Source organism: Ictidomys tridecemlineatus, chromosome 10 (genome assembly GCF_052094955.1).
Source record: "Ictidomys tridecemlineatus isolate mIctTri1 chromosome 10, mIctTri1.hap1, whole genome shotgun sequence".
Taxonomy (NCBI): Eukaryota; Metazoa; Chordata; class Mammalia; order Rodentia; family Sciuridae; genus Ictidomys; species Ictidomys tridecemlineatus.
In genome coordinates, this window is record NC_135486.1 from 124132198 (window position 1) to 124154591 (window position 22394).

At 44.7% G+C, this 22394-nt stretch overlaps 1 protein-coding gene and 1 long non-coding RNA gene across 4 annotated transcripts; one reads left to right on the forward strand and one right to left on the reverse strand.

Moving 5' to 3' along the window:
• Positions 1–2535: 2535 nt before the first annotated feature.
• LOC144367496 (uncharacterized) lies at positions 2536–19270 on the reverse strand. 2 transcript variants are annotated; one of them, XR_013426931.1, is made up of 2 exons: positions 19132–19270; positions 2536–3939 (listed from the first exon to the last, which is right to left on the reverse strand). It is a non-coding gene; the product is annotated as an uncharacterized LOC144367496 (long non-coding RNA). The 2 variants fall into 2 exon arrangements; XR_013426932.1 differs by lacking the exon at positions 19132–19270 and adding an exon at positions 4053–9913.
• On the forward strand, positions 14500–21818 carry LOC101960186 (uncharacterized). 2 transcript variants are annotated; one of them, XM_040276601.2, is made up of 3 exons: positions 14500–14648; positions 16012–16125; positions 18506–21818. In XM_040276601.2, the coding sequence occupies exons 1-3, from the start codon at positions 14576–14578 to the stop codon at positions 19663–19665; spliced, it is 1347 nt and encodes a 448-aa protein (XP_040132535.1). In that variant the 5' UTR covers positions 14500–14575; the 3' UTR covers positions 19666–21818. The 2 variants fall into 2 exon arrangements, with proteins under 2 accessions (XP_040132535.1, XP_005324002.2); XM_005323945.5 differs by lacking the exon at positions 14500–14648 and adding an exon at positions 15258–15815.
• Positions 21819–22394: the final 576 nt, after the last annotated feature.

A 22394-nucleotide genomic window follows, 5' to 3' on the forward strand; every position in this document is an offset into this window, starting at 1 on the left:
TTCCGGGCGCATGCCTGTAATCCCAGCAGTTCCGGAGGCTGAGGCAGGAGGATCGCAAGTTCAAAGCCAGTGCCAACAATTTAGCGAGGCCCTGTTTCTAAATAAAATATATATTAAAAAAAGAGGGTGGGGGCTGGGGATGTGGCTCAGTGGTTAAGCGCCCCTGAGTCCAGCCCTCGGTATAAAACAAAACCAAAAATAAAACAACATTCCCCAGCCCCTATGGAGAATTTCTTAGAATCAAACTCGCATGTGGGTTTCGAATTCTGTCAGTGTATCATCCGGCTGGGATTCTGGGGGCGAGGGTTTGACATTCTCTGGTAGTGCAGCTGGGATTCGAGGTCAGGAATTGTGAGGCGCTGAGCATGTTTGTGATCTCCTAGGTGCAGAGACCCTGGATTCTCCCCCTGCACCCTTGGTCGCTCCTTTGCGCCTGAGGATGGACATAGGACTCTTCTCGGCTTTGGGGAGGCCAATGAATGCGTCATTTTGGGGTTTTGTTTTGTTTGCAGTGCCCAGCGGCGCTTTACCCCCGAGTTATATTCCCAGCCATTAATTAATTAATTAATTAATTAATTAATTAATTTTTAAAAGTTATAGATGGGCACAATACCTTTATTTTATCTATTTATGCGGTGCTGAGGATTGAACCCAGTGCCTCACATTTGGCGAGACAAGCGCTCTACCACTGAGCCACAACGCCAGCCCCCTTTAATTTATTTTGAGCCAGGTGTCACTTGCGATCCTCCTGCCTCAGTCTTCCGAGTCGCTGCGATTACGGGCTGTGCCACCTCTTCTACTTGGGCCTCACAACATCACTAACCCAAGTGCTTCCCGCTTGTCCCAAGCCAGAGCCATTCAAAAGTCCCCGCCCTCTAAGGCCCAATCACCGACGCACCTTGTTTAGAAATTTGACTAGAACTGACCTATCAGCGAGCGCGAAGATAGAGCCGGCACCAAGCTCCTACGCAAGTCACAGTGGGAAGTGCGATCGTACTTATTTAGTACTGAAGGGCGACCAAAGGGTACAGCCTTCACGGTACCTTATTTGGTAAGGTTAGCTTGACTAAGCGAGGAAAGGGCATCATGAGGCTTTTGGAAACAAACGGGGAAGCTGGCAGCGCCATGTTTTCTAAGGGACTTACTCAGCAATCGGATCCAAAATGACAGGTGCTGCAGTGGTTCATAAATATGAATGCCTTCCTGGGACCACGACTGGGCGAGGAGGAGCCTCTTGGCACCCGAACGCCGGCCACTTCAAATCCACATAGGTGTTAAAAGAGCCGGGCGCGGTGGCTCACGCCATGTAATCCCAGCGGTTCCGGAGGCTAAGGCAGTATGATCGCGAGTTCAAAGCCAGCCTCAGAGAGACCCTGTCTCTAAATAAAATATTAAAAAGGTATGGGATATGCTCAATGGCTAAGCTCCTCTGGGTTCGATCCCTGATACAAAAAATTTTTTAAAAAATTGAACATTTAAATTTGAATTTCCTGAAAGGGAAGCCTGGGATCACTCCCCGACTCCCTTCTCCCTTCTCCTCACTCCCCGTCGCCCTAAAACTGTGTGGATCACCAAGGTTGCATATTCAGTACCTTGCAGTAGTTAAACGCTACAGGGTTGATGCCCGACAAACCTGGATTCTGATCCTGATTGCATCCTTCATATGTAATGTGGACTTGGAAACGACCTAATTTCTCTGAGCTTCAATTTTCTTAATGTTAGAATGGTTCTAATAACACTTGGTTGAGGATCTGCAGGTGCTGTATCCATCCCCCACTTGGGACTACCTCTGGGTCTCCTATACCAGCTCTAACTCAGCTTTCTTCTCCAGGATTCAAAGAGCCCCAAACCACCTTCTCTCTTAGACAAAAAGTTGAGTTCTATATTTACCTGAATCTGGACTAAGGCAAGGCAGGTTCCAGAAGAGCCTGTTGAAATTAGAGGACTCTTGCATACATAAAGTTAGACTTCTTGGAATGCCCCAAGGGCTCACTGCTCACAAATATCTCCTTCTAAAGGAACTGTTCAATATCAGTAACTTTTCTAGGCAATTTCACTCTCTTAGATTCCAGGTGGCAATGCTTCCACTTTTGGGGAATTTGGGGGGGGGGAACAGTTTTCTTAAAGTAACCATTAACTTTTTTCTCCACACACCCCTTGTCCACTGAATGTCATGGAGACAGAGGGCTACAATGCTGGGAACCAAATTTAACTCTATCTGCCTCAGAGAATCACTTTCTTGAAATAAGTACCTACCATAAGCCCCATACTTTAAATTTAAGATGACATTTCTGTGAGAAAAGTAGTATGACCTCAATTTCACAGATGAACAAAACTTACATTGGCAATTTGTAGTAACTTGCTTACATCACATAGCTACCACAAGATGGAGCCAGGATTTAAGAGATATTCCCCTGACTCTGTAACCTGAGCTCTTTCCCCTGAACTAGGAGCCTATCATATATCCTGTGCCTTATGGTCTTTTTTTTATTTTTTTTATTTATTTTTTTTTAAAGAGAGAGAGAGAGAGAAAGAGAATTTTTCAATGTTTATTTCTCAGTTCTTGGCAGACACAACATCTTTGTTTGTATGTGGTGCTGAGGATCGAACCCGGGCCGCACACATGCCAGGTGAGCGCACTACCGCTTGAGCCACATCCTCAGCCTTATGGTCTTTAAAGGGGGTGAATTATGTGATGAGGATGCACTGAAAACCACCAGAAGTAGAAACATGACCTATGTTTTGGAGACGGGGTGGAGAACCACAAGGGAAAGGGAAAGTAAACATTTTTTTTCTTTCAATATATTTGAGCAACTGCTGTGCCAAAAGAATAGCCATATAACACAATGGTTAGAACACAAGGGTTTTAGAGTTGGATGCATTGGTTCAATTGAGCACTCCTTGACTTATCAGTGTGACTTTGGAATTTTCTTGCTGGACTAAGTGTGAGCCTCCCCAATCGCGAAACAAGATGATCAGTTTCATGGGATTGTTTTGAGAATCAAATGAGATTTTTAAAATGCTTCTGCCCAGTATCTGGCACATTATGTTGTTGTTTTTATTACTACTGCTACAGTATGAGGTGCTTAGAAGCAATATAGAATACGGTTCTGATTTTACCCACTCTGCCCTCAAGAGTAGTGGAGAGGACACTTCTGTAAGTCACTGAAGTCCCACAGGCATCTAGGCCTGATCTGAGTCGTTCAAGGGCGTGATGGCTTACAAGGGAAACCCCTAGTGATAAGGTCGGTGGGCAGAGCATTGAATGTGCAGCCAGATAGTTCTGGGATAGGCTGTTGCACACCTGGCACGATGTAAAATTTCCATAAATATGCCCAGCACCCTAGAATTAACTTCTCTCAGGACAGGAGCCCAGTTTATTTTATAGCCAGGACACACTCTTGAAGGTCTTATGGACCAAGGGAACAAAAGCATCCAAGGGAGAATCACGCTGAACTACATGGCCTCAATACACGATTACCTCCTCTGAACCTCCTCCATCTTGGCATAAACAGCTGTCAGTCGTTACCTAGCAACAGCGTCCTAGAGTCTGGTCCAAGACACCAATCAGCGCGTTATTTCGATGAGGCGAGTTGTCCAATCACCGCGCACTTTCGGAAGCCAAGTCTTCTAGCTTGTCTCCGCTAGAGCCAATGAGGGGTTAGCAATTTTAAGAACCTGGGCTGAACCTGCTTAGCTGTTTCTTATCTGATAAGATCAAATGGAGGAAATGAGTGGCAAGCCTCAGAATGCTTATGAATGATGGTCTTGAAGGGTCGCCGCCATATTCTCTTAGGGTATTGTTTGTTCCGTTGTTCATTTTGGTACCAAAGTGTCCCACGCCGTGGTGATTCCTGCATTCTGTCCGCAACTCGGCCCGTGCGAGGCTAGTTCAAAGCCGGCTCAGATGTAGGGTCCAGCAGAGTGGCTCCCTTTCATCTGGAAAATACAGTGGTGTGATCATGGGGCTGAAGCATTCAGCTGGGGACGGGGATCAGGGAGGGTTCAAGGCGCTGCCTCCAGCCAGGTTCCCCATCCTGAGCCCAAAAAACCTGAATCTGTGCATAGGAGGCTGAGGGTTGTGAGCTTCTTCGTGGCGATCGTGTATTTCTTCTTGCAGGAGTGGTGAAGTCTGGGGCAGGGATAGAAAACCCTGTATTGGACGGTGATACCAGAGATCAACGGCCACTTGGGGGCGCTCAGTGAGGCCGTTTAGGACTTCACTCCGCCCATTTCTGCTCACTCATTTATGCAAAATGTTACTTAACCAGTTCTTGAGCGAGAGCTGCAGATGCAAAGAATACACAGAGGGCTCAAAACTGCTTGGAGAGGACAGGGAACAGATGAAAGAGAATATTGAGTGGGGCTGAGGTTTGGGGAGTGACTGTTCCAAATGCCTCCTGGCAACCTTCGTGTGTGTGTGTGTGTGTGTGTGTGTGTGTAGTGTGTGTGTGTGTGTGTGTGTGTGTGTGTGTGTGTGTGTTGTATAATTTACCATGACCATATTTCTATGCCTGACTATTTCTTCTCAGCAAGGGTTTTTTGTTTTGGTGACAGCTTTCTTGGGTATTAGTCACATACCATTACAACTAACTCATTTTCAATGCACAATTAAATGGGTTTTAGTGTATTCCCAGAGTTGTATACCCATCACCACAATAAATTTTAACAAATTTTCATTAATCTCCCAAAAAAATCCCACACCTCTTGGCCATAACTTCCTCCATTCACCCCTTCTCCAGCCCTTAGCAAAAATTAATCTACTTTCTATCTCTATACATTTGCTCATTTGGGGTCCATATAAATGAAATCATAAGGCTTGGATTTGGGCAGTGGGTGGGGGTGCTTGATACTGGATTAACACAGAGATGCTTTACCATTGAGTCACATTCCCAATTCTCCCTTCTATTTTTGTTTTTAAGTCATTCATATTTTATTTCCATCCCCTGGGGTAAGGCCAAACCCACCTGCTCTAAATAACTTTTTAAATTTTTTTCTATATTTTTAGTTGTGGATGGACACAATACCTTTATTTTATTTGTTTTTTTTTTTATGTGATTCTGAGAATCAAATCCAGTGCTTCACATGTGATAGGCAAGCACTCTACCTTTGAGCTATAACCCCAGCCCTGAAAAACTTTTCTCCTCATTAAAATTCTTCCTCCCAGGACCTGCCAGGTATGGTCTTATGTTGCCATGGCAACTAGCCTGGCCTTTGTCCCAATCTACTTGATGAAACATTGTCTTCAGGATTCTCCAGATTCAGTCACTAATTTTTTTTTTCCCCAAAAAAAGTAGTTTCAGAGGCCTATGTTTTCTCAGATGGGCCCAACCTCCTTTCAGTCTGGGAAGAAGGAGCCTATTCTAATTCACGTAGGTTATGCCAGAGGTGGCCCTCAGGAGTATAGAGACTTATAATTCTCTACTACTGCTATGCTTGAAACTCAGTTGACATTCATACATGCAAATCCATCTTCTTTCTGGCTTGGTCCAAATTTCTCACAAATCCATAGAAGTCTCTTGAAGACACTTCGTACACAATTTCTGAACAACCATGCCCTGGAATGATCCACTCACTCCCACCATCCTGGTCTCCCACCTCCAGCAAACCCATTATGATATGAAGAATGGATTCTGTGACACACTGGATAATCTTGGACTGCAACACCAGAAAAATATGGAAACAAGGCTCTCAGACTTTGTCAGGTAAATGAAAACTACCTGGTTATAGTCCCTCATCATGGAGCCCCTGCAACAGAATGGGGGGAAATATTCTCAGCTTCTTCCAAATAAGACACTTGTAGCTGTAAATAACAAGTCCAATTTCTGTCCCAGTAGGCTTTATATGCTTCTGTGTGGAACATAAAATCAGCTTTGAGGTGTTATAGTCATTATTCAGCTAATCTGGCTTCTTTTTTAATTGCTAAAGGAGATTTCTATTTCAATAACTACAAGTTCCATGGATATTAAAATACTTTAAAGCTTTATTTATGTGAGTTTTCCTAAAACACACAAAATTACCAGTGTTAATTTGAGATAGGTGGGCTCCCATAGAGAGAGCAAAAACAATCTTAGTAGATGGAGACTCTGATCTATGAGCATGACTACTTGTGCTTATCTCTTTAATTAGATGAATAAGATCTCCAGCTAATGCTTGTAGATCAACTAATTTATTTAATCTTATCAGATTCAAAGACCTGCACAATGTGCCCAGAACTGATTTATGGTATTCTTCTTAATTAGGAAGAAACAAATGATTGACATGCCATCTGATTTTTACAATAGCTTGCCTGGGAATCTGCAATTTTCTGCGCAAACAAAATGTATATATAGTCATAGAGCTCAGTCCTGGCTGCATCATTTGTCTTCTCTGAGAGATAAAGACACTTCTCTGAGACACTGTAATTGTGGCATGCATGCTTTGCTTTACTGTCCTATAATAAGTCTTTGTGCCTTGCTCAGATATGTCCTGAAAGTGTGGTGTAAGTCAAGAACTCACCTGGGCCAGAAGGTTCCACTGCCCCCTTGATAAGACATCCTTGGACCCTATCTGGTGGCAATTTCATCTCTGGTTTTGAGCCCTGCATCAAGAATTTCCTTTCCATCAATACACTCAGGGAAGCTAGTCTGATTGATAGATAAACAGACATGTGTGAGACATCTTTAACAATGAGGATTAGTAAATATCCAGAGGTCTCAGTTTAATTTACCATATGGAACGTGAAAAAAACACATGCACATGTATACGGAGCTATTCATAACAGACCACCCAGTCTGTGTAGAGCCATTTATTACTAACACTAAAAACCAAATTTGAAGACTCAACACACAAGATCATGTTCACACAGGGGGCATGAAATGCCCTGTGTGTATCCCCAGGCTACAGTCAGGCTACAGGAATGCAAATTTCACTTCTTTCTCCAGGGGTGAGTTCACATACACCTACTCCACTTTTCCTCCAAAGATTTGTGAGAATGGGCCTCAGGCTACCATGACCACTATGATTTTCCCAGTTTCCCTACTCTACTTGGTGATGAATTGTCCCCAAGTTTGCTATGCTGCTCTATTAAGGAAAGGTAGTTGGTACCTTCTTTGCTGTGTTCAACGAATCTTCTCTTATTCTAATCAGCGGAGGCTTATTCCAATTCACCCATGTCCTGTTAGAAGTAGCCCTTAGGAACATGAAGATTTCCACTTCTGGGTCACTATACCTTCTACTCAGGGGTAGAAACCCAGCATATTTTTGACCCAGTCCCAGATTATCTCCCAGGAATTCAGAGAGAAACCTGTCAGCAACTCAGGTGTCCTTCAACATTCTAAATTCATCTTCTTTGCTACCTGGTCACAGCTTCTCTCCAAGGTTTTCAGATATCCTTTGGAGGTTCTGCCAAACCTGACCTTCCGGTGTTTGGAGCCTTTTAGCTCTGGACCATTCTTTTAATAAATTGGGTGTCCTTCACAGCTCCAAATCCATCTCTCCTCACTGGCCTGGCCCTAGCTTCTCTACCAGGCATTTACATAGATCATTCAAGTCCTAGCACTCAGGTGCTTTGTGTGACCAACTTAGGGGTGGGGCTTTGGGTATTTTCATTTCAGTTCCCTTCTCTGAGATGAGTTGAAGAGGACCCAGATTTTCTGTCATCCTCAAACACACAGAACTGCAAGAGTGAATTTATCTGTTGTTTTCAGGCTATGCAGCAAGAAATTTTCTTTCCCCCAACACATTTGGGGACACTAGTCTCCTGTGAGGTGAGACTATGCCCAGTTGTGCTGAAAAACAGTACTCCACAATAATAAAAATTATTCCTCCAAGGAACTCCTAGCAATGTTCTCAGGCTTCTATGTCCACCAGGTATGCCTGGTGTCCCAATTCCACTAAATAATACATTGTCTTAGGATTCCCCAGCTTCAAAGTTGATACTCTATTAGGGAAAGGTATTTTAGTGGCCCATGCCTTTCCAGCCTTTTCCAACCAGTTTCCTCCTAGACTGAACAGAGGTGGCTCATTCCCATTCACCTAGATTCTGTCAGCAGTGACTTTCAGGAGTGTGGAGTCTTCAAGATCTGGGATCATCTGCCTGCAAGTCAGGTATCCTTTGCATTTCCAAAGTCATCTTTTCTTGGTGTGACCTGAGTGTGACCTCAACAAGGTCATAGGAGAAGCAGATGACCAAGGGTGTCTCGACTTAGTACTGAGTTCAGTTTCCTTTTTCTCAAATAAACCACGATGGAGAAACCTCTCCAAAAATTGGCTCTCAAGTTCGCCAGGCACCTTGCATCCTCTGCATGGAAGTGGGGTTGCTTAGAGAGCCAGGCCTGCCCAAGAAAACTAGAGCAAGGGCTGCTCTTGAGTCCCTTTGTGGGTCACCAGTTTTGATATCAAAAGTTCAGTCCTTTTCCCTGATGCCAATTTAATAAGGAGGACATGGTTTTGAGAAAAAGGAAAAAGAAGTTTTATTGCTTTGCCAATAAAGGAGAAGCACAAGGGACTCCTGTCCCAGAGGCTGCGATTCTCCCTCAGCCCTTTTTATTTTAAGAGAATGCCTCAGTAAGTTGCTTAGGGTCTTGCTAACTTGCTGAGGCTGGTTTCAAACTTGTGATTTTCCTGTCTCAGTCTTCTGAGTTGTTAGGGTTATAGGGGTGTGCTGCTGCTCCTGGCAAACATGTGGCCTTTTGTGTCTGGCATCTTCCCTTGGCATAATATTTTAAAGATTCATCCATGTTGTAGCACGCATCATCATATCATTTTTATTATTATTTTACTGAACACAAGGCCATGCATATCCTAAGCACATGCTTTACCCCTGAGCTGGATCCCAGGCCCCCTACATTTTAAAAAATATACTCAATTTTTTACAGCAATTTCAGGTTAACAGCAAAACTAAGTGGAAAGTAGGATTCCTATATCTTTCTGCCCTACCCCATCAACACACACTTCTCCCACTATCAATATCCCCCACCAGATTGATACATTTATTAAAATTAAAGAAGCTATCAAGACCCAAAGTCTTTATCTTTATCACCCAAAGTTCAATGTTCACATTAGGGTTTATTTTTGGTGTGAAACCTACATCTTGTGGTTTGGAATAAATGAAGCCACCATTATAGTATCATTCAGATAGTTTCGATATCCTAAATAATACTCTGTGTGTTCCACCTATTCTGTCTCTCCCTACAACCCCTGCCTGGCAACCAGATTTTTGTTGTTGCTTTTATGTGTATTTTTTTTTTCTTTCTAGGCTTTGAACCAGGGGCACATTACCACTGACCCACAACCCCAGTCCTTTTTGTTTTTAGACAAGGTCTCATTAATCCACTGAGGCTGGGGACTCATGATCCTCCTGCCTTGGCCTCCAGAATCACTAGAATTACAGTACATCACTGCTGCCTGGATGAGATTATTTTTTGGTACTGGGGATTGAACCCAGGGCCACCATAGCCACTGAACCACATCCCCAGCCCTTTGTATTTTGAGACAAGTCTCTCTAAATTGCTGAGGCTGGCTTTGAACTTATCATCCTCCTGCCTTAGCTTCCTGAATTGCTGATATTACAGGCCTGTGGTCACCCAGCCCGGTTTGAAAATAACCACTTTTAATGTAATTTCTCTGGTTTTCTCCATATTTCAGTTAGTTAGAGACTATTATTGACTTTTTCCCCTTCACTGATTCACAATACATTTAGAAGTCAGAAGTGAGAGACCCTGACATAATTCCTGTCAGTGCTTACTAATGTGTCATAGGCGCGCACACACACACACGCACACACACACACACACCTTTGCACAGTTTTGTGTCTCCCTCACTAGGTTGTAAGCGCCTTTGAGAATAGGCACCCTGACCATCACCTTTCTCAGTTCTTAGCCTTAGGCTTGGAGTTACCCTGATTAGATAAAACCAAAGAGCCAGGCTGGTGCTTGAGGACTAACCTTCAGTGAAGTGTAGTAGAAACCTTAGAATCAGAAAGGTTGTGAGGGAATTTGACCTGCGGGAAGAAAAATTTGTTTAGTTCCCTGTTATACTATATGCCCGGGCACCTAGAACTGTGTTCTCTGTCAGTAGGATCTTAACAAATGCGTGTGTGCTGTTTCAGCCTTGGTACAAAGGAAGGGAAGAGTCCCCGAGAAGCACAGATTGAGCTTGGGCAAAGTTGGGCTGAGCTCTGGTTCACTGTCCCTCTTTCCAACGGCCCAGAATGGTGCTGGGCACATAGCCGGTGAACCTGAAGTCTGAACTTGGTGATATTCAAACCTCAGACTAGATGTTGCTCAGGCAGAAGTTCTGCTCCCTGGCTACTGCCAGCTTCCTGCAAACTGGAATGTTTTGCCAAGACCCAATTCAAAGGATTGTACTTTGCTTTCTGCCAAGATCCCAAGGAAGAGGCTAGGCACCTGGGGTCTGGCATAGGAAGGAAAAAGGAGCAGAGGTGGAAGTCAGCCTTTCTTAGGTTCCCCTTTCCCCAGCAGTCCCTGTCCATGCACAGCTCCACTCTTTATGGGCCCCAGTTGGTAAGAATCCTCTGAACCATCTCTTCCAAAGTACCGTCCCCAAGATTTGGAGTCTCACTCACATTCAAGGATAGCTGATCACAATGAGGTGGAAGGGAGGTGGCAAAGTGGGGATTGGGGTTTTCTTCTTCTTCTTCTTCTTTTTTTTTTTTTTTTTGCTGAGTACCCACAGTATTGCTGTCCAATTGAGCTTTTGTCAACCTTAGGCATGTTCTGCATTGGTGCTGTCCCCCAGAGAAGCCACTGGCCACATGTGGTTATTTAGCATTTGAAATGTGGCTAGTGTGCCTAAGGAATGAATGTTTACTTTCGATTAATAAAAGCCTTTTCTGATTGGCCTCGGCTTGACACTAGAAGCATCACAGAGCTGCCTATTTTTTATTCTATGTATGTGCCTGCGTGCGCGCGTGCATGCGCATACTAAGCATGTGCTCTTATCACTCAGCTGCACATCCCCCCACCATAGAACTTCCTTTTTTTTTGGGGGGGGTACTAGGGATTGAGCCCAGGGCCTATGTGAATTTGGTAAGTGCTCTATCACTAACTTACATCCCCATCCCTTTTTAAATTTTTTTGAGACAGGGTCTTACCAAGTTGCCCCAGCTGGTCTCAAACTTGTGATCTTCTTGTTTCATTCAGTGTCTTGAGTAGCTGGGGTTAGTTACAGTTGTGTGCCACCACACCCGGGCTCCCAAAATATTCCTTTTTTTTTTTTAATTTATTTTTTAGTTATCGGCAGACACAACATCTTTGTTTGCATGTGGTACTGAGGATCGAACCCGGGCATGCCAGGCGAGCGCGCTACTGCTTGAGCCACATCCCCAGCCCCCCAAAATATTCTTTATGTAAAGAATTTGATGATTTGGCACTTAACAATTAGGAAAAAATTGTATTTTTTTGTTTGTTTTCTGTTCCTGCTAAGTTTTTTTTTTTTTAATTTTTTAGAAGTCTGTTTCATTGAAATGTCTATTTTTACTATCTTTAACCAGGGAAAGGCGCCAGCTTACCCCTGAAACAAATTCAGCCTTTCCTTATAATACTATACAAGATTGGATGTCAGCAATAAGGAAGAGTCCTAGAAAAGTGATGGTACTATTGTCTGAAAATGGGAAGCTGCTGCCTTTGGTAGGTGGAGTTTCTCTGAAATGAGAGATTCACACATAGGTCCTACACCTTGAAAGAGCAGACAATCTTGTATACTGTTCTATCCTCACGTATAGTTGCCAGATTCAAGAACCCAGCTTTCAAAGCACCCTATAATTTTCAGTTCAAATTCTCTTGTCTTGTGGAAAGCAAGAGAAAGAAGACAGAAATAATCAAGACAGTTGATCCTCGGGCTGGGATGCACCCCAGAAGTAAAGCACTCCTGAGTTCAATCCCCAGTACCACCGAAAGAAGAAGAAAAAATATAATCGTCCTTACAAGGACTCTACAAGGTGAGTTTTGAATGATATCTATATTAGTGTGCCATGTATTTAGTTAAAACTCAAAACCATTTAGTTATATATTTTTAATTTTTTCTTTTAGTTGTCAATGGATCTTTATTTATTTATATGCAGTGCTGAGGATTGAACCCAGGGCCTCACACATGCTAGGCAAGCGCTCTATCAATGAGCCACAACCCACCCCCCTAGTTTTATTTTTTGTGTGGCTTTTGATGTGTAGACTCCTTGGATCTTCTGTAACCTTCTCTGCAATGGGCCATTTTACTTCAATAGGAGCCTTGCTTCACCTGATGCCCAGTGTGGATCCAGAAATTTATACAGAGGGAGAAGGGACTCTGCTCTCACACTAAGTCCTGGTTACTTCTTTCTCCAACAAGTTTCTCTATAATTAAGAGCATCTGACTCTCTTATCAACATCCCACCTTAGTGGGTTGGGGATATACCTCAGTTGGTAGAGTGCTTGCCTTGCATGCACAAGGCCTGGGTTCAATCCCCAGCACCACACACACAAACAGATCCCACCTTAGTGGCTCCCACCAGGATGATGGCAAACCTTGCCAAACAGGGCTTGTGCAACCAAGGGCCAGGATAAGTTTGCACCATTAAGTTTGACCTGCCTTCCCACTGCATGGAAGTGGGCAGAGGGCCCAGGACCTTCTGACCTCCATATTTAATCTTTCTTTTCTTTCTTATTCAACTTCATCTTCTGGTTGTGTATCAAGGCAAGCTGATTGCAGATTTTTTTTTTTTTGGTATTGGGAATTGGACTCAGGTGTGCTTTAATTTTGATCTACACTCCCAGCCCTTTTTATTTTTTATTTTGAGAGAAGTTCTTGCTAATTTGCTGAGGTTGGCCTTGAACTTGCAATCCTTCTGCCTCAGCCTCCCAAGTTGCTGGGATTATAGTATGTGCCACCATGCCTGGTGACTACAGAGAACTGATTCCTTCCCCACTTCCTTTCAAGTGAAATATCTTCTATTCATTTGCCTTTTTATTCCCTTAGCAGCCTACATTTACACTCATATTTTCCCAACTTAACTGTGTGTACACAGAAGGAGTAGTTCAAACCTATCAGTTCAGCTTGCAAACTTCCTGAAACATTAGTAGGTCATACATTCCTATAAACTTATTTCAAAGCTTCCTAATACACAGGATGAAGTCCACTAATGTCAGGTGCCAACTAGTCTTTTCAGTTTTACCACTACTGACTACATCAGAAAATATCATTATTCTCTTCATACCTAGAACTTTCCTGAAGTCCTAGCTTTGTGCCATAGACCTTTGTAGCCATGATTCAACGGTTTATTCAATAAATGTCTATTGAGCACCACAGTCCTCCCTAAATCCCACACCTTCATAGGCCAAATTCATCATACCTGATGGATCATTCTGGAAAAAAAGAAGCGTTGTTTGTTACTTATCCTGGCAACTCTGATATTCGATTAGTTCCTCTATTTAGTTCAACAAACAGCCACTTAGCCCTGAACGAGAACTCAATTAATGTTTTGGGTTTTGACCTTTTTTAAATGGGGTCTCTGTTAACCAGGTTGGTCTTTGGTCTTAAAATGATCTCACATCATCCTCCCATCTCAGCCTCCTGAGTAGCTGGGATGATAGGTAAGCACCACAGCACTACGCTGAAAAGGCAGTAATTGCAATTATTTAGTTAATGCAGAATGTTAAGGGCAGGATTTTTTTTTAATCATCTCTATTCAAATATCTTTCTCATAATTTCTGTCTTATTTTGTGATTCCTGTCTTTACTTTATGAAGGCTAAAGGGTTATTGTTTTCACCACAGTAGGTGCTTTTAAGTTTTGATTACTGGATTAGAAAGATGTCTATGTTGCCAGCTAAGAGAGATGGCAAATGGGCCAGGCACACAGGTGCACACCTGAAATCCCAGAGACTTGGGAGGCTGAGGCAGAAGGATCTCAAGTCTAGGTCAGCCTTAGCAACTTAGTGAGGCCCTAAGCATTTTAGTGAGACCCTGTCTCAAAATAAAAAGGGGCCAGGGGTTTGGTACAGTAGCAAAATGTCTGTGGGTTCAATCCTCACTACCCAAGAAAAAAAGAAAAAAGAAAAGAGATGTGGTAAATGGTACATTCTCCTGCCCCCCAGTATCACTGGGTGATGGCATTGAGCTGCAAAACTCTGTACCATAATGCACACTAATGGGAACTGATGGGAAATACATGTGGCTTGTTCTCTCAGCATTTGTGTGTGTGTGCGTGTGTGTGTGCCTTTTACATGTTAGTTGCATTCGGTTATTACTGGTTGTGAATTTGCTTCACTAGACTGTAAACTCCATTCGAAGCATAACCCACGAGTTATTTCTGTAATTTTGTCTCCCCTAACTGCCTAGCACTATTCTATGAACAATGAACAAATGTTGTTAGAATAATGTATGGAAATTAGGCAAAAGACCAAACCTGAGACCAAGAATTCAGATTGATTCCTGAGTTAGCAAGCAAATCAGGATAGTCAAGTGGTATGAATAAAAAACTTTGTCAATCTCAGGTCTAATTTTGGTTCCCCTCCTTATTAGCAGTATGATCCTGGAAATGCTTAGATTCCCTCTTATGACATTTCTTGAAACTGGGATGGTATCCATCAACTCACGAAAATGGCAGCAAAGGATAAAATGAAGCACCAAGTGGTGGCACACACCGGTAACCCCAGGAACTCCGGAGGCAGAGGTAGGAGAGTTGCAAGTTGGACACTAGCATCAGCAATTTATCCAGACCCTGGGCATGTGATAAAGCAACCCTGGTTCCATCATACTTACGGTAAAAATAAGTAAATAAAAAATATTTAAAAATTTTAAAAAGGCTAGGGATCTTTCTCAATGGTAGAGCACCCCTGGGTTCAATCCCCAGTATGGGGAGTAAAAAAAGAGGAAGAAGAGAAAGGAAGGAAGAAGGAAAGAAGGAAGGAAATGAAATGTTTAGTAGGGCGCGGTGGCACACGCCCTTTTTCCAGGAATCAAAGGAGGCTGAGGCAGGAGGATCCCAAATTCGAGACCAGCCTGGGCAACTTAGAGATTCATAAATAAAGAAAAAATAAAGGGCTGGGGGTTAGCTCAGTGATAGAGCACTTGACTAGCTAGCATAAGAAAGCCCGAGGTCCTGGGTTCAATTTCTTAGAAACACTGCACTAATGGTCCAGCTTCCTGCCCTTATGCATTCGTTGGCTTCGTTCAAACAGGCCGCCTTCTCCAGCAACCAATCAGAATGTTCGATCTTCAGTCGCAGGCCAATGAACAAGAGTAACAGGGAGACGGGGGTGAAAGGGCGTGAAGCCTAGTCTCGGCGCCATTGCACTTTAGGGCAAAAAGGTTAGGAAGCCGGCATGGCGCTCCGGTCAATAAAATCGATAGCTGGAAGCTGTCTGTGTTACAGGCAAAGGCGGTGCAGTAGCAGCGCCGCCATTTTCCCCGAAGGCATCTTCCGGTGCCTTTCACCCAAGTTCGGTCAGGAGTTTCCTGAATAACAGCGAGAGGTTTCCGTTATCCCCGCAGGCGGCCGATTCTGATTCCCTCCGGGCCTTCCCGGCCACGCTCAGCCCCGGGCTGGCGGGGGCTCCTAAATCTCGGGGTCCGTCATCGCCCAGAGGTCCGGGCTGGGAAGGAAAAGGCCGTGGCGCGGGTTTCTCAGGTCCAATGGCGCCGCCTTCGGCTCCGCTCCCTGCTCGGGGACAAGGAGAGGCCGGACCTAGTCGGAGAAGGGGAAGGAGGCCAAGGGCCTTGAAGTTTGTGGACGTGGCCGTGTACTTCTCCCCTGAGGAGTGGGGGTGTCTGCGGCCCGCACAGAGGGCCCTGTACCGAGACGTGATGCGGGAGACTTACGGCCACCTGGGCTCGCTCGGTGAGGCCCGCCCCACTCCGCTTCCGCGGGGCCTAGAAGGGAAGAAGGAGTTTGGGGGCGGGGGCGGGGGCGGGCAGGGAGATCAGGGTCCTGTCCTGCGACCAGGTTTGTGTCAAGGGTGAGGGCAGACTGTTGGCAGCAGAAGCCAAGGTGGATTATCTGAGGATAGCTCCCTGACTTGGTTCTCCTTCTCCAGGATGTGCAGGTCCTAAGCCAGCCCTCATCTCCTGGCTGGAACGAAATACCGACGATTGGGAACCGGCTGCCCTAGATCCGCAGGAGTATCGGAGAGGATTAACAGTCCAGAGGAGTGAGTGAAAAATGCCCATGGAGAGCCTGCAGCCCTCCTATAGTGTTCTAGCCTCTAATGACTTAGTCCTGAGTTTTGTTCTGGCTAGGGGTACCCATAATCCATTCTGTGTTGCTGCTACACTTAACTGTGTTCATTTTCAGCGCCTCAGGTTGTTTGTTTGCTTTGCAGTGTTGGGAATTGAACCCGGGGCTTGGTGCATGCTAGGCAAGTGATATACCACTGAGCTACATCCTCAGCCCAGGGTCTTGTTTTTGATGGTATGAGGTTAGTCCACAAACAAAGATTATCAAGTCAATTTTCACACTAACCTGCTGTACTCCATTGTGTGTGTGAATGATCAGTGAGCTTCTTAAAATAGTCATTCTCCTGCCTCCTTCCCAGGATCCCTGTTGTGGCCTCCTTTAAATTGGACTCTGACCGAAACACCTTAAATTTCTGTTTTTGGGTTTGGTTGAAGGGACCAAAGGATCTCATGGGGGAACACTGCCTGGGATGCAGCCCAATTCCCCCAACCCCCCGTGTGAAGCCCAGGGTAGCAGGTGCTCCACCACTGAGCTTCATCCCCAGCCCTTTTTATTGTTAGACGGGATCTTCTCAGTCACTGAAGACTCCAACTTGCAATCCCTCTGCCTCAGCATCTGGGAGTAACTAGGTTTACAGACACGCATTGCCTCATCCAGCCTCTTTATGCTTTTATGGCAGTGTGACCCTAAGTGGTGAAAAACATTTCTTCTCAAGATCAAGTAAGGCTCTGGTCAAGCCCATTCAGGTAGAAAGACCCCAGGATCTGCCCACAGGGGCAGAAAAAACTGTTTGGGCTGAGTTTCTGAGCCAGATTCTATAAGGCCACAGGTATTTCTTAAGATTTAGATGTTATTTCCTTATTTAAAAACTTTCAGTTAGTTTTTGCCAAGGTTATCAAATGGCTGTTGTTTATATCTAAGTCATTTGAGGAACTTGGTAAAAGTACAGATACCAACACCTCACCCCAGATGCCCTGATTCTCTCTTGTGGATGTCTATGAGTTTACATTTCTTTTTTTAATAGCCCCATTGATTTGGATGTGCACCTAGATCTGTGAACCAGTGGGTAAAATATACTCCAAGGACCTTATTAACAAGATTTACAGCACTGGATCTCAAAATGTGGTTCCAGCATTCCAGATTAGCAGCATTACTTGGGAACATGTTAGAAATGCAAATTCTTGGACCCTCCCATAGTTTAGCTGAATCCAAAATTGGCACAATAAAGTTTGAGAGCCATTAGTTAGAGGGTCTTCTAACCCAGACACTGCCAGTTTACACCTCATTCTGCCTATACTCTTTTGCCACATCCTCAGCCTTTTTTTTTTAGTATTTATTTTTTGGTTGTAACTTAACACAATATCTTTTATTTTTTTATTTTTATGTGGTGCTGAGGATGGAACCCAGGGCCTCCCACATGCTAGGCAAGCACTCTACCGCTGAGCCACAATCCTAGCTCCATCCCCAGCCCTTCTTTTTGTTTGTTTGTTTTAAGAAGGGTCTCAGTGAGTTGCTTAGGACCTCACTAGCTGGGGCTGACACTGACCTTGAACTTGCAACTCCTGCCTTAGCTTCCCAAGTTGCTGTGGTTACAGGCATTCCCCAGCAGGGGCATGGGCCTATACTTTTTTATGACTTCACAGCCCCTGTAACACTGGAAGTGGAACCTTGGGACTTCATACTTTCTCCTCTGTCTGGTCTGCCATTTTTTATTCCATTATGGAATATTCTATATTCCATTTTTTCTATAAAATGAGCCTTAGAATATATTAAGTAGAAAAAAAAGAAGATGTAATTAATTTTGTATAAAACATGTATGTGTTATCTTTTATGTAAGAAAGGTAAGGGAAGAGAATAATATTGGTACTGCATAAAAAATACTTGAAGAAGCTACACAATATGGTTTCTACAGTGTAGGTGGGGACAAGGAGGGGAGTTAAATTTCTCTGTGTTCCTCTGTGTTACCTTTTCAAAAACATGCAACTACACCCTGGCCTTTTTAAAGTCAGCTTAAACTCCTCCAAAAACTCTTCAATGACCTCTCTAAACTGTGTTAGGGGTTCCTATAATACCATCCCTAATAGTATGTCACTCCTGTCTTTGGCACTAACTCTTAAGAACAGGAGCTGAGTTTATGGGTTTGTTGTTGTTTTTAGTTGTAGTTGGACACAATACCTTTATTTTATTTATTAATTTTTATGTGGTGCTGAGGATCTAACCCAGGGCCTGGCTACATGCTAGGCGAGTGCTTTACCTTTCAGTAGAGCCCCTGAGTCTGGGTTTTTATAACCTATAACATTGTAAGAACAAGAGCCCAGTATTTCTTAAATTAATTTTTCTCTGTGTCCTTGTAGAAACCAGAAAGAAGAATGGGGAGAAGGAAGTATTCCCACCTAAGGAGGCACCCAGAAAAGGCAAACGGGGGCGGAGACCCAGCAAACCCCGACTGATTCCCAGGCAAACGTCTGGGGGCCCCATCTGCCCGGACTGTGGCTGTACTTTCCCTGATCACCCGGCCCTGGAAAGCCACAAGTGTGCCCAGAATCTGAAAAAGCCTTACCCTTGCCCAGATTGCGGGCGCCGCTTTTCCTACCCATCCCTGCTGGTCAGTCACCGACGGGCACACTCTGGTGAGTGCCCCTATGTTTGTGACCAGTGTGGCAAACGCTTCTCCCAGCGCAAGAACCTTTCTCAGCACCAGGTTATCCACACTGGGGAGAAGCCTTACCACTGCCCTGACTGTGGCCGCTGCTTCCGCAGGAGCCGGTCCTTAGCCAATCACCGGACCACACACACAGGCGAGAAACCCCACCAGTGCCCTAGCTGTGGGCGTCGCTTTGCCTACCCCTCCCTGCTAGCCATCCACCAGCGCACACACACGGGAGAAAAGCCCTACACCTGCCTGGAATGCAACCGTCGCTTCCGCCAGCGCACCGCCCTAGTCATCCACCAGCGCATCCACACTGGTGAGAAGCCATACCCGTGTCCAGACTGTGAGCGCCGCTTCTCCTCCTCGTCTCGCCTGGTCAGCCACCGGCGCGTGCACTCTGGGGAGCGGCCCTACGCCTGTGAGCACTGTGAAGCCCGCTTCTCCCAGCGCAGTACACTGCTCCAGCACCAGCTCTTGCACACGGGAGAGAAGCCCTACCCTTGCCCTGATTGCGGCCGTGCCTTCCGGCGGAGTGGCTCCCTAGCCATACATCGCAGCACGCACACCGAGGAGAAGCTGCACGCCTGTGACGACTGTGGCCGCCGCTTTGCCTACCCCTCGCTGCTGGCCAGTCACCGGCGGGTACACTCGGGCGAGCGGCCCTATGCCTGTGACCTTTGCTCTAAGCGCTTTGCCCAATGGAGCCACTTGGCTCAGCACCAACTGCTGCACACTGGGGAGAAGCCCTTCCCCTGCCTTGAGTGTGGCCGATGCTTCCGTCAGAGGTGGTCTTTGGCAGTCCACAAATGTAGCCCCAAGACCCAAAACTGTAGCCCTAGATCTGCTATAGGAGGGCCCAGCTAAAGGGGTAATGCGTTTTAGAATGGAAAGGAACTTGTACTTCCTTTCACTTCATGGAGGAATCCAGAGAGGAATCGTCCTAGGTCACACAGGGCAAAGCAAGAACTAAAATCCAGGCCTTCTGCTTCACATACCTGACCTTTAGTGTATTCTACCACATTGGCTGCCTTACTGTATGTGTCTAAAACAGTCCCATTAGGAGAGGTGACATCATTTTGTTGAATTTTCCAAGCTACCCTATCCTAAAATAATTTATGTGAGCAGATCCCAGGGCTAAAAATCTTCTTCATCTATTTTGAGTGCTGTCGGTTTAGTTTGTGCATACAGAATTACCTGTCCCCTTGCATGCTGTCGGGAAAATCCCATTTATAGGGAGCAGGACCTCTCATACTCTGCCTCTTTCTCCAAACAAGGCCAAAAAGCCCATTTTTTCCCCACCACTCCTGCCAAGTGATCTATTGCTTGCTTGAAAACCCCCCTTGAGGTAGGGGGCTCACTACCTCACAAGGCAGGACATTTCATCTATCTGGCAGTCCTTCAAATGATCTAGTTTCTTTTCTTTCTTTTTTGATACTGGGGATAGATAACCAGGGCAGTTTGCTACTGAGCTACATCCCTAGCACTTTTTTATTTTGAGACAGGGTCTTCCTAAATTGCTGAGGCTGGCCTTGAACTTGAAATCTTCCTGCCTCAGGCTCCCTGAGTAGCAGGGATTACAGATGCAATCCCACACTACCCCTGGCAAAGTTTGTTGAATCCTGTAGGCTGATCTCAAACTTGCAATTCTCACCCTCCTGAGTAGTTGGAATTACAGGCTATTTCACTTTGCCTGACTTGGTCAATCATCCATTAAAGTCAGGGTTTCAATTTCCACTTGTGATCTTTCTCCAGTTCCCCACCCCCCAGTATCCCTTTTAAAGGGCCATACAAAAATAAGGCAGTACCCATAGTGTATGCTCTATACCTCTTTTATGTATATATATTAGTTTTCAATGGGGCTTTATTTATTTACATGTGGTGTTGAGATTTGAACCCAGTGCCTCACATATGCTAGGCAAGCACTCTACCACTGAGTTACAACCCCAGCTCTACATCTTTGGTCTATACTTGTTTTAACAGCTCCAGGTTGATGAGCCTGGGGGCAGCTGTGCTGTACCAGGGCTCTCCCGAGCTGCAGACTTCTAAATTCCCTAACCTTTCTTTCTAAATGACATTTGATAAAGTTATCTGGTTCAAGTTGGTATGAGACATAAGCACACTAAGCTTTGGGAGAAAGACTGATTTTTTTTTTTTTTTAAATTGGGAATTTAACCTAGGGGCCAGGGTGCTTTACCACTGAACTATGTCCTCAGCCTTTTTTTTTTTTTTTTTTGAGACAGGGTCTTGGTAAAATTATTTAGGGCCTCACTAAACTGCTGAGGCTGACTTTGAACTTGTAATACTCAACTTTCAGAGTTGCTGGGATTACAGGCATGTACCACCATGTCCAGCAGAAAGACTAATCTGTGATCTAGCAGGTAATAGGGAAAAATGGAACTGGCTTACTATACTTCATCTGGCAGACTTGGATTCACTCCAGGCAGTTAGTGGCTGAAAAATCCAGAACTGGGTCTTATTTCTCCCTGATTCTCATGAGAATCAGCACAGAACCTATGAGGCGTCAGTCAACATTTTTTCATAAACTAAATGAGTCCATTCAAGGAGGGTAGAAAGATAGGTGACTGAACACAAAGAAGAGTCTTATGTAATGTCCATGCCCACCTCTCCTAATCTCCTAAGGGACCATGGCAGCAGTGTCTTAATTTTTGATGTCTCCACAGCACCCACCAGAGTAGGTAGGTGCACAGTAAAGCTTTATTAAATGTGAATGAGGCCTACCACTTTGCCTTGGGCAGCTGCACCAAATTGGAATTGCAAACATGACTCATTCCAACAGTTGGAATGGGTCTTTCTCCTACACTGGTTGTTTTTTCCTACAGTCCTGATCTTCGCTCCAGATTGGGGGAGCAGCTGGGAAACACAGTGTTTTGTAATTACCTCTGTTCAGGTCTTTAGCAAGTTGCATTGTAACTGTCTTGTTTCTCCTTGGATGATGAGCTGCCCAGTGGGCAGGGGTCATATCAGATTTTAACTCATTAAAATATTTGATGAATTAATTATGTTCATTGTGGAATTACTGTTTATAAAATGTAAATCTAATTCCTTAAGAAATCCACTGTTGGGCTGGGGATGTGGCTCAAGCGGTAGCACACTCACCTGGCATGTGTGCGGCCCGGGTTTGATCCTCAGCACCACATACAAACAAAGATGCTGTGTCCGCCGAAAACTAAAAAATAAATAATAAATAAATTCAAAAAAAAAAAAAAAAGAAAGAAAGAAAGAAATCCACTGTTCCAATGGATATCCAGCCTTCCAGACCAGGAGACCTGCCCTGCCCTGCCCTAGCAGAGACCAACTGAAATGGCTGTTGAGTCTCCTGTGTTAAAACCAGCTCTTTTCCCTACCTATTATCACCAGGCTAGTCCAAGTATGTCCTCATGTAGGAAGCTTATTTATGTTAGGGCTTGAATCCAGGGCTTATAGTTGCTAGTCAAGTACTTAACCACTGAGCTGCACCTCCAACCCTTTTGTTTTTAACTTTAGACAGGCTTGCTTTCTTCCTCCCTAGCCTCCAGGGTAGCTGGGATCATAAAGCATGTGCTACCATGCCAGGTGGAACTTCCTTTGAGCCT